The 12,350-nt window shown below is 47.5% G+C and overlaps 1 protein-coding gene across 1 annotated transcript in view; it reads right to left on the reverse strand.

The window, feature by feature from the left end:
• Positions 1–3,988: 3,988 nt before the first annotated feature.
• The window catches only part of RAB40C (RAB40C, member RAS oncogene family), a 39,565-nt gene continuing 31,203 nt past the window's right edge, over positions 3,989–12,350 (reverse strand). Inside the window, exons 5-7 of the mRNA XM_067306361.1 lie at positions 9,802–9,879; positions 9,070–9,292; positions 3,989–7,293 (exon numbers count right to left, since the gene is read on the reverse strand). Coding sequence (XP_067162462.1) covers positions 7,013–7,293; positions 9,070–9,292; positions 9,802–9,879 — 582 coding nt within the window. The 3' untranslated portion in view covers positions 3,989–7,012. The remainder of the gene's footprint in view (positions 7,294–9,069; positions 9,293–9,801; positions 9,880–12,350) is intronic.

A 12,350-nucleotide genomic window follows, 5' to 3' on the forward strand; every position in this document is an offset into this window, starting at 1 on the left:
CAGTCCGGGCAGACTCGGGGATCGTGCTCTTCCAGGGTAGCACAGCGTTCTGGACTTCCCCAGCTGACCTGATATGCTGTCTGTCAGCTGGTCCCTGCCAGCAGCAGGCTCCTTGCAGCAGGGTCACACATGGAAAGCCCTGGCCTGCAAACCAACCTTGCTCCTGAAAAGATGTAGCATCGCAGTATGCATGGGTCTTGTGCGCCAAGTACTAGACTTATGAGCAGTCTGGGGACCTACCATGGCTTTTGGCCATGCTCAGGGTGACTCAGGGTCTTTTAGAGTGTGCTGCTGCAGGATTGAAGAGAAGGGTGCACCTTCTGTTCATGAGCAGAGGGGGAGAGGGGAGCAAAAATCTGTGTCCCAGCTTTTACCAGCATGCCCTATCTCCATTCTGGCCGAGGGCCTTCACGTGCTTCTCCCCTGCTACCCAGCGTCTGAGCCTTGCAGCACCCTCAGTTCATTTGCAGGCACCTTCCCCTCCTCCCTGGTAAGAGCAAGCCCCCCCGGCGATGGCCAGACCTGTGGCAGGAAGGCCACAGCAACACCAGCCCAGCTGTCCACGGCTCTGGGGCACTCCACGAGCCTCATGGTTACTCTGCCCTCCCATGACACCACTGCACCCATGGGAGATCCTGCCCAGACAGTGGAGCAAGGAGGCCAAAATCCTTGCAGCTACAAGCACATTTATGGAAATGCCCCACTGCTGCCTTAACCACTGACCCGCGCAGCCCCTCACCAAGCTCCCCGTGGGCATGTTCCATTCAGCCTGAACTCCTGTGCCCGAGTGTCTTCACAAGATAAATAAGCACCCCGTAAGGGAGAGGAGACAGTTTCTACCTCATCAAGGAGCGGACGAGTAGGGTCCAGACATGTGGGTACAGCATCACAGTAATCTCAGACCTTCTCAGATCACTGGAACTCAAGTTTGGATCAGATCCCACCCCGGTGGCCCCTCTCCTGAGCCAAGGACGCATCCTGCGAGAGGTGGCCTATGTTCCACAAGTGAGCCTGAGATGTCTCATCTCCATGTCACCAAGATCAAAAGGGGTGAGGCTGGGATAAAGGCCTGCTAGAGACCTTTGTTTCTGCATACACAAGGCTGGCTCGGGGGGGGGGGGGGGGGGCCCTGAATGCTGTGCAGTTATTTCGTCTCATTTTTGATGGCAATGTGCTTGCTGACCTCTGCTGGGATCTTTTGACCCAGGAGACAGGAGCTCCCCCTACCACCACGGGCTTGCCTTGGCAGCCTCGTCTGCTGCCTTGTTGCATGAAGCCAAGCTGCTGAGGTTAACCAGCTTAAGGAGGAGGCTGAGGCTCCAAAGCAGCTGTGCAAGTCCAGGGAAGCCACCTTCGTTTCAGCAAAATAATTAAATCCTCCCAAAGCAAAGGGCTTGGGTCAGGGCTCTGCACACATTCTCAAGCAGCAGGGCCAAGTCAGTAACTCTGGGATGGTGAATCATTAAATGCAGATCCTGCATGAAGGGGACAGCACAACTGGGCACTGGACAGACAGGCCAACACTGCCTCACAGGGAAAAGCTGCCTCTCCATATTCCCTACCTTACGTCTCCTGAAGCTTAGCAAATTTGCTAGCGTCTTATTTTTACTCCTACGCATATTTCCAAGCCAGGATGGAAATTCTGTTCCCAAAGGCTTTGGGACCCTCACCCAGATTTTGACTGTGTATCACAGCAGATGGTCCTAAACCCTAAAGCCAGGGACACTGCAATGCATACAATAAAACCTTTTTCATGAAAGACCCAAGCTGGATCCACGCTTCACACCTGCACATTGGATAAAGTGGTCTGGGGTCTTTAATGCAAGTTTCTAAAACACACTGAAAAAATTAATTCCCCACCGTACATCCTCTTTGCCAGTAAACTTCCCATCTAATTATTTATTTCTCCAGGAAAATCACTATACCAAACCTAAGCCCCAAGCATGGCCTTCTCTAGTAATTCTTCACCAGAACAGGAAAGAAAAAGCAATTCTTTCCCATCCTGCAACAAGCCCGTCATAAACTTTCACCACCTGAAGGCTTAACACAGTCCTAAATTCAGCCTTTCCAAAACTTCATCTCTGTACTCTGAGGGGTTGGAATATTAAAATACTGGTGTGTAACTCCTGGGTGGCCAACTGTGCTGGCTTTCCCAGCCGCCACCACCTACCTGCTGCGGGAGAGGAAACCACGCATGGCTCCAGCTGCCTCTCAGAGCCCACCCACCAAAGCGGGGGGGATTTTTAGGGGTCATTTTCAAAGATCACAGACATTGATGCAAATGTTATGGCTACTCTTCTCAGTTTGCAGCTGATGAGAGCACAGGATGTGTCTGGGCACCTCCATCCCAGACAGAAGTGCTGCTCAGGACTGCTAGAAAGCACAGCAGAGTACTGCTTCCCTTCTCCTATGCTGACACACTAAAAAACTGGAGAGGGCTGCTGTGCCAGTAATACACAGAATTGCAGCTGCATCCTCATTTTTTAACATCTTGGGTGCAGTCAGATGAGTGTTCCCATCTCTTTATTGCCCTTGCGGTACAAAACTTCAGGAGATAGTAGAACTAAATAAGAAAACCCTTGATGCTGGAAGCTGGGGCTCAGAGAACTCACCCAACTATCAAAGACCTGGCAGCGTTGGTAAAACCAGCTCAGAACTACCTGTTTCCTCTTTCTCAAAGGAAAAGTGAATTTTAAAGCTCTGCCTAAGCTCTTCCCCCATCCCCTCCTTTACTGAAGCTGTGTTGCATTTTCTTGCCTTGCTCTTCCTGAGCAAAGACATCTGCAATGAAAGCAGATCATGCTGCTTCAGCGTAATCGGCTCCTGCTGTTGATTCTCCACCTGAAATCACACAAAGCCTGTGTTTAGGCTCTGCTGGTGAGAAGGAACAGACACTTCCAGAACCTGCTTGAAAAACAAAAGAAGCATCTGTGACTCCTTCCCTGACCAGGGTTTTACCTTTGTTACAGGGTTTTTCCAGGCTGCAGACACTATCTGATTTCCTCCCCTCCTCCCTCCCGTCCCCAGCAATTACTGCTTAAGCTGTTAAAACAAGCGTAGCCAGTCTGGTACGAAGTGGAAAATATGATCCTAGGGAAGTGAGCAGGCAGGGGAAAAGGGAGGTCAAGAGGAGGTGGGCTGGGAGCAAGAGAGAAAGGAATTAGGCAAGAAGAAGTTTCTCTCTCCCCTGAAAGCAAAGGCTCCCAGCCCGCCCAAGCCAATGCCTCCGACCTCCGCCACCACCTACAGCCATGGGGGCTCCTCCTTGCCCGCCACTGACGCTGCTGCTCTCAGCTCCCTCTCTTCAAACTGAAGGATACAAAAGTCTTTACCAGCAAAATGAAAGAGAAACAAGCTTAAGCTTACTGCAGCATCCTCTCTGTTTCAAATACATCTCTACAGCAGGCTGACTTGCAGCTCGTTCCCGTGCGGATAGGATGACTAAATGCTGCTGTCATTTAGGCCACAGCGAAGCCACAGTACTCAGCTCACTCACTCCAAATTCAGCCAGACTCAGGCCCTGAAGAAGGCACCTCTCCAGCTATTTAAGGCCTTGGCTGTACTTGCAAAATCCATTCCTACGCATCAGGGACCACTGCACAACCTCCCACAAGCTGATGTGAACAGTGGTTTCCTAGAACCATCTATCTTATTAAATGTGTCTCAGGATGTTTTGTTTTCTTAAAGCTTCACTACCTAGAGTAAGCAATTCTGTAAGAATCAAGCTTTTAATAAGAAAATTTTGGCTTCTGCATGGGAAGAAGGGGAAACCCCCCAAAGCCAGCAATCGTGACTCAAAGACCTAAAATCCCCAAGTCTGAGATTAGCATTAGTTACTATTTTGCTGCTGAATGAGCTAGAAGTGGCAATATGCACCTATAGCGTAAGCAGGTCCAAATCCCCAATTCTGCTTTGAGCAGAACCTTTCTATTTCAAACTTCCCAGTCTGCATGACATCGATGCAACATTTCCAGCTTTTGAGTGGTAGTTCAAAACAAAAAAAGGCTTTAATTTATATATAACAAAACCATGTATAATCAGTTGAACAACATTGACTGTACAAAGGAATAAAAAAATAAAAGGATAGTCAAAAAAAAAAAAAAAAAACAACCCAAAACCCACAACCCCATAGGAATGGTACAAGTGTTGGAGAGCAGCTAAAGACTAGTGTTGATATCAGACACAAGAACCTTTTTCTTTCAAATTAAAAAATATATATATATTGAGCAAACATTCTAGGTAAATCTTCCGTTTTCAATCCAGAGAGGATCTGTTGAGATTTTACAGGATAAAATCCACTGTGGTCAAAAGATGTGGGAGGTGTCACTTGCTTCAGGGCAAAAATCAAGCAGAGGTAAATAAAGTCTTTTTCTAGACATACAGCAGCTTTGTGATTTCATGATGGAAACCTTCACTGCCTCTTCTCCCCATATACTGGAGCCTGGCTACCATGGAGGCAAGAGGCCATGTGTGGTCCTGTGTTGCCCAGAAGATGTTTTCCAGAAGTTGCCTTTTGCAGTGCTGGGGGGCCATCACCTGTTGGCCGTATATCCCTGGATTCCCAGGCTGCTGAGCCAGTGATTGTCTTCTGCTCCATGTTAAGTGATGGGAAACAGGTGCCAGTCAGCCCAGACAGGTTCTAGAAATCCCCTGGCTTCCACACCACCAAGCCAAAATTGGCTACAGCTTTGCTCTTAAGCCAAATCACTACTACAAAGGATTCCTCTCCCCCCTCTGCCTGCCCCTCCCTTTGGGTCTAATTCTCTCCTCGCTCATTTGAGCTGGGCAATAAAGCACACTAGAGACAAGCCAAGAAATCTACCCCTGGGTTGTGCTTTGTTTTAAAGAGCAGGGAGGGGAAAGGCTCCTTCATTTCCTAAGCTAGTTTAGAAGAAAGAAGTGCCCTGCAGAGGGGACGTATCAGCCCAGGACGTGCCCCCTCCTGCCCCACTGAACAAAGTGGGTTGTCAGCCACACAAGAACTGCTGCAGCTTCATTCTGCCCATGCAATGCAACAAGCTGTTTTGAGGGGGGGGCAGAAGAGGAGCAAGCCAAGGCCTTGAGGAATTGCTAGTAAGCAGAGGAAGATGGCAGCGCTGTACAGGTAGGTCTCCTCAGTGAAGAGAAGACTGGCCCAGCACAATGAAAAGCAGTTCACCGAGATCTGAAGGCCGTGAAAGCTACTCACAAACTACCTGTCCTGACTGCCCACAAGAATCTGTCACGTAGCCTGGTCCCACTGTCAGGCTCTACTTAATTTCTGTAATAAGGGCTAGGGATTTTTTTCAAGTTTCCAGGTGAACTTCCAGCACAAATCAATACATTACTATGGGACTAAACCATGGAAGCACATGCCCTTGTATGACAGATCTTCCCCCACAACAAGCATATATCTCAAGCTCTTGTCACCGAGCATGCTTGCTCTCTCAGATCCAGGAGCAGTACTACAGACCAAAGCAGTTTGCCCTTCCTGATTTCCTGCCGCAGCCACGTGCGAGCAGAATGCATTTGTCACTTCATGCAACCCTATGGTTTGTGTGACTGCTCTTTTCCATACTGTTTTCAGTTTTCATATTCCAATAGTGGCTAGCTTTCCAGTCCCAATCACTGCCTGCTCCTTCACACTCCAGTAGGAAAAGGTCCTTCTCTCCTTTCCCCACTTTCATCTAGGACAGGAGCCAGAGCGACACTAGCTTAGGCATAAGGAAGAAGAAATAAGCCAGGATTCAGGGGCCTCTGTCTCCTGGGGTAGTGACCTTAGAATCTGGAGAGCAGGGGTGCACCCAGACAGCTAGATGGCAGATGCAGGACTCCAGAAACAGCAGTCCAAGCTGTGCAGCAGTAGGAGACAGATTCTGCACTTTTTTCTCTGCTTTTAGACTTGATGCTTCTACCCTCTGCTTCTCCATCCCCGATCAGCTGCACATCAGAAAATGCAAAGTGAACATGGCATCAGGTGGCTGTGAGAGTTCTAACCTCAGAGTCGCATCTCTGTCCTGCCTATTCCCCACCCCACCCCACCCCAAATCCACATCCTTGGTGTCTCCACTCTGTCCCTCAATTGATTTAAACCCCACCCCTGCCTGCAGTACTTGTAAGTTTTAGGGAACAATCACAATAAAGTAGCTTGGAGTATGCAACACAAATTATTCTTTCCTTCTGTATATGTAGTATTTAAAAAAAGTAAACCCATGGGGTGATTGAAAGTCTCTTAAAGCATTTGTATGTTTTCACCTTAAAATCCCCCACTTCTCCCCTTTTGCTGACACTGGAAAAGTTAATCCAATGCTTTTATTTACATGGCTGCATAAAATTTTCCCTGACTGCTTCTTAAAAAAAAAAAACTTAAAAAACCCCCAAGTTATATGCATATATATATATATATATATATATATATAATATTTACATAAATAGATGAAGAAGGCAAGCAAACTGCTTCCCTCAACTTTCCAATTGGCCAACTCTCGCCCCCCCTTCTTCTTTTTTTTTTTTTTTTGGCAACAGCAGGTTAACGTCCTGGTGGAAACTGTCATCAGTCCCCTGTGCCCATTTCTTTTTTCCTACATCCAATGATCACTATTGCACCAGCTATCTGTTCAGGAATCCAAGAGTTAAAGTTGCAGCACAGACTCTCTTTGCCTACTCCCTTAAGCCTCTCAATCTTCCATTAAATCCATTCCTCTACTGAGGCTGGATGAGCTTTTTCCCCTCCCCCCCTGCCCCAACCCAGCAGCTGTTGAATTTTCCACCCCAGGCTGAGAGGCAAAGCCTAAAGCATTCTTGGAGGGGCACTTGGCAGACCCCTCTCCCTGCCAGTCCAATGAGATCCAGCCGGCACCACACTTCATATACGAAGCCAAACATGAGCACGTTCCCAATCTTGCGTGCACCGTCGGAAAAGCAAACAAAGCCCATCCGAAAGAATCCAGTCGAAAAGGGTTAAGTGTGCAAACATCTGTACATCGGTGGGTGAGTGTGGATATATTAAGAAGCTCACGGCGCATCCATCCTGCTAAGAAATCTTGCAGTTGTTGCGTGAGCAGTTCTGTGGGGGGCTCTGGGGTGGACGAATTGATTTGGATCTCTTCAAGCTGTTACCTTTGCTGCTGCTCCCACCCCCGCTGCTGGCCAAAGAATATGACCGGCCATGCATCATCACTGCATTCATCCCATTTGCCATAGAGAAGGATTTCAGGTGACTCTTGATGGTGACAGGCAATGGCAGCTTGTCAATGAGGTGGACTGGGGTGCAGGACACAATGGCTCGGCAGCACAGGTCCTGTAAGCTGAACACTGGTGGGAGAAAAGACCAGACAGTCAATATTGCAAGGACAGGCTTCTTCCTTCAACAATTCTTTATGCTGTGTAGTTCTTGTTTCTTAGAGTAGAAAAGCTAAGAGGAAAGCTAGGAGGCCTTGAATAGAGAACAGATTAGTTGGGAATCCTTTATTCACAACCTTTTGTCCTAAATTCCAGGCAAGCTCTGCCTTTACAGGTTAGCGTTTTTTGAGACACCAGCTTTGGTGGCAGCACTGGGGTAGACACTACTGCCACTCCTCCTAGCACAGTGGACACGATAGGTAGGGGCCTTGCTCACATTCCTGCTAGACACTCGGTTTCTCAGGCTACCATTTGGCAACCTGAAGGACAGGCTCGGGGAAAGCAGGCAACAGGTTCTGCAAGCCCTGAGGCTGGACATATTCCCATTTGGGATTGGTTTGGCAAAGAGTTGCCAAGGAGCAGGCTCTTTGCTGAGTGATTGAAGTAGCAAAGATCCCACCAAACCAGAACAAGGCTCAGCCACTTAAGGCTTCCCAGTGTCTTCTTAACTCAGTGCAAAAGATGCAAATCTGCTTTGGGAAGTCTACTCGGATGGGATTTCTCAGCAACTGGCCACATGAGGGCATGCTTTCACCTCCAGCCTGCAGAAGGCTGCAATTCGTAAAAGCCTCTCTGCTATTCCAGAGCAGGCAGCGCAGGAAGCCAGCAGTTAAAAATCCTGCCTTTGGAAAAGATTCAGGAGAGGTCTACAGCAAAGAGAACTTCACTTTCAAAGCACAACTGCAGGCCAGCTGCTAGCTACCCAGCTACACTAGCTCAACATAAGGCAAGCTGTCAGCACAGAGCATGGTGTGACCTAGCACCGAGGAACTTGCTGTCAGGATGCAACCTTCTACCTCTGGCATGAAGACTGTCTGAATTGCAAATTCAGCCCAGACTGCTTCTCTCCTGCTCACCAGCCTTCCACAAGTATGAAACAGCAGCATACCAACAAGGTCAGGTGCAGTGATCTGGTGATGGGGGCTAGCTAATAGGATCTTCCTTTCCCCAATGAGCAGGAACTTAGGACCCATATGAAGGCAGACAACCCCACAGGTGGGGATATAAAACTCCTGCTGCTTAATCTGTCAGTGGGGCACACTGCGACCTCCAGTCAGAAATGTGGGACCTAAAACTATTTTACTTCAAATGCAACATGCTGAGAAACAGTATGGACTCAGCTCACAATCTGCCACACTGCAGATGTGTGCATGACGTGCTGGACTATTCCAGCAAACTGCTCCATGTCTGGAATAGGCATGTAATTTAGTCCCTTTCAACACTTTGTGTTGCCTTGGATTCACTCAGCCTCCATGCCTCTCTGAAGCTGGAGATACAGGCTCAGACAAGGATAAAGACAGAGGTGTTTACACTTGGATTCATCCCACAAATATTTGATTGAAGTACTTTTAAGTTGTGAGCTTAATTGCCCTCAGTCTCATCTAGAGCAGAGAGAGAGAGGTGTAGGATGCTCCAGAGCAATTCAGAACCTACATGCGCCACATTGCCCTCCAGAGCTGCCCATACCTCACTGTCAGCTGCAGGGTTCCTGCAGTAATACAGGCAACTTGACGAAATGCCTCAAGTTAGACAAGCTACATCTGAGCCACAACATCAGGTGCTTTCAGATCCCACAGTTACTAGTAAACATGCCTCCCACCTCAGGGGAGGCAGACAGCCATATCCCTCCATTTCAGCCTAGTCAGCCGTCATGCCTTCTCCACTCAGAGCATCTTCCCCACTACTAACCTCTGTTGGGTCTCCAAATCTTCTCCATGCCATGCCGCATGAGCACAATACGAGACAACTCTGTGAAGGATTCTATGACGTTGAAGTTGCACAGCGGGCTGACCTCAAAAAACGTCATGCAGTTCTTCTCCGCATAGGCCCGGGCCTGCTCTGTTGGTACTTGCCGCTTGAAGGCAAGGTGAAGCCTGTTTCCCACCAGGATTCGAGGGACACCTGGGGCATGCTTTAAAAAAAGGAAGATGGAAAAGCATGGCTTGCCTTTAGCAATGGGAGCTTATGTCTGGTATTTTACTTACCTTCAGTAGCAGCAAAGGGGTAAGAAATAGAAGCTGCTCTGATGATGAGTGACTGCCAAGCAATTGGGACTAGATGATGAGAAAGGCTAATTTATCCTCTTTAGAATCCATTTTAGAAGTAATCTCCCTATGTTTCTTGGCTATTCCCAAGCCCTTTGTTGCTATTCTGGATTTATACAGAAGTAGAGAGCAGGCACTTGTCCCCTCGCTTTGCTGATTAGTAGATTGCAATGATTCTCCACAGCAGAGCCATTCCCATCCCTATCTCAAAAGTGCAGCCTCCCAGGATTTTTAATCACAGACCACTGCACTCATGCATCACGTTTATCTTCCCACACTATCATACATGTTGGCTCTTCACAGCCATAAAGGCCAGTAGCCCTAGTGTGTGAATGGTGCATTAAAAACCCTACATATGTTCTTTCGCTCAACTTACCTCATCTATTTCCTTTATCCACCGATCTATCCCATCAAAGGACCAACGATTAGTGATATCATACACCAAGAGAATTCCCTAGTAAAAGAGAACATGCAATTAGGAAGTTTCATACTATACAAACTAAAAGGGAGATGCACCTGAAAAGACTATTTCTATATTCAAAAACTAAAAGGCTGAGACCACAGAAGTGTCTCATCTCTCAATTTGCCTCAGTTTTAGCCCTAGCAAGTACGCAAATATGCAGCAAGTCTGTACTAACTCAGATCCATTAGAGAGGAATTTACCCCCATTTCTAACAAGTTAGCAGCTCTGGGAAAGGCGCCCATTCCGTTTTTGCTTGAGCATCTCCCAAATCATTTCCAAAGCAGCAGAATCTTTGCAAAGGAGAACCTGCCTCGGTGATTTTGTATCAGATTTGTGATTGGATGAATAAAAGTTTTGCACAATCTTGCTTTCTGAATCTGCTTGGAATAACAACATGGGACTAGCATGCAGATCCAGGAAGCAAGGCTGCGCAAAGCATGCACTTGTCACTAAGTCACTAAGGCAGAAAGGCTTATTTCCTTTCTCCTTATGCAGAGCAGCTATGTTAAATAGCAGGATGGTAGCAGATCCTGACAAAGTTTATACAGCACACCTCTCTCCAGCACATTTTTCTTCTCCTCTAGAATCTGTTTCATTCTGTGTTCCTTTTACTGTCAGGGAAGAAGTTGAGTGATTTCAATAATCAAGGTAACAAGAATCTGGAGGATTAAGAACTCGGGATCAGGGTCCACACTAAGCTTTGCTAAAAGCCGGCAATGCTGCTAATTGTCTGTGCCACACCGGCAGAAAACAAACATAGCTACAGTGACTCTAGCAGATTAGTCAATGTAAGAGCCAGACCAGATCAGATCAAAACTCTCCCAAGTGCACAATCCTGTCACTGACGGGAACCAACAGCTGATAGCTGCAGTGTTACCTGAACAGGCCAAGCACATGTCTGCTCCCCAGAATACTCTCCCAGTGCTCGGTTTCTGTGCCCACACATACATGTGGGTGCATGTGTGCACATGAGAATGAGAGGAGGAAGCCTGCACTGTAGGAGACACAGCTCAAGATGACAAAAGCAGAGTCAGAACATGAATTGTAAAGCTTTAAATGGTTAAAGACCAACCAGAGGGAAGATGCAGTAGTAAGCCACAGGCAGCCCAGCTGTAAAGGCCCCCTTACTACCACCCACTGCTGAGGAAATCTGCTGGGTCCTCAGGAAAGGAAGCTGCTCAGGCATGCAACTTGTCCTGGGCCAGCCTGCTGCCCAGTGGTTGCTTGACAGCCAACACAGCAACTCTGCTCGTAATTCCTATCAATTCCTAAGAAGGGACTAAAACAGTCACCATCCATCTATCCTGTGCTGCAAGATGGAAATTCTTCTTTCACTCTGCTTAGCCAGTGGTATAGTATTGTGGCATTGTATTTTCCAGTGGCTTTTCCCTTTTCTCCTTCTTCTAAAAAGGAGAGGTACCTACTGCACACTCAGGCCTACACCTGTCTTCCCTAGACGCTTCTTGAGGTGTAGCACCATGATGTTGGTGACTGAGACAGGCACAATTTGACACAGGGAAGTTTGTGTCTGCACCAGTGACAACATGCAGCAGCACTTCAGAGGGTCCTCACCCTTGCTCCAAGCCTAGCTAACAGGCCACTCAGGTTCACAGCAACACCTACCAGGCAAGCTTTTTTTGCATCAAAGTATTTCTGAGGAGAGCCACAAGGAAACTAGGCTATGTCTGGCCCTGCAGGCACACAAGTTGATGCATCAGAAGTTACCTCTTAGCAATGGTCAGGCACATACAGGATTTAGAGAATTGTCTCAAGGAGCAGCTAGTCCTATTGTTTTTCCAACCTGTCGCCTCTCTCTACCTTCATAGTCGAGAACATTTCAAGTGATGACAAACTTCAAGGTTCACTCTGCAGAATCATAATTGAAGATACCCAGAAATGTGAACTAGAGAACAGATGAACTCATATTGCTGAGAGAAGGTAGCACAGCCAGGCACAACATAAAGCATCACATGGAAAATAACTCAGGAGCAATAAGACTAAGCTGAGGGCAAAACAAACCAGTTCAAGGTATAGACTCCAGGATGACAGATCATTTAGCAGCAAGTTTGGCAGAACCAGTCTTCTTTTAATCTGGGGTGTCCTCCAGGAACAGTCATCCCTACAGCAAGCCCCCAGTGCAACCAAAGTATATTTTAAGTTGGCAAGAGAATGTCTCCTTTGACAGCCTAGTCTTCTCTACCTGAGATACCCAGAAACAGCTCAGTGAAGGAGAGAGCTGACAACTTGCCTAACATTCATCCTGGTAGAAGTCAATGACCCACCAAGTATCCTAACGTTCCAGCAAAGCTGCTGCTTTATTTGTTTAAACAGAAGATCTACTACCCAAACAAGAAACTCAATCCACTCAGTCCTCTTGTAACACAACTTTAAATTATTTGCTGCTGCCAAAGCCCTTGATGCACTGGGTGAACTGAGAAACCATGTACAGAGATGTGATATAC

This window comes from Apteryx mantelli, chromosome 16, assembly GCF_036417845.1.
Source record: "Apteryx mantelli isolate bAptMan1 chromosome 16, bAptMan1.hap1, whole genome shotgun sequence".
Lineage (NCBI taxonomy): Eukaryota > Metazoa > Chordata > Aves > Apterygiformes > Apterygidae > Apteryx > Apteryx mantelli.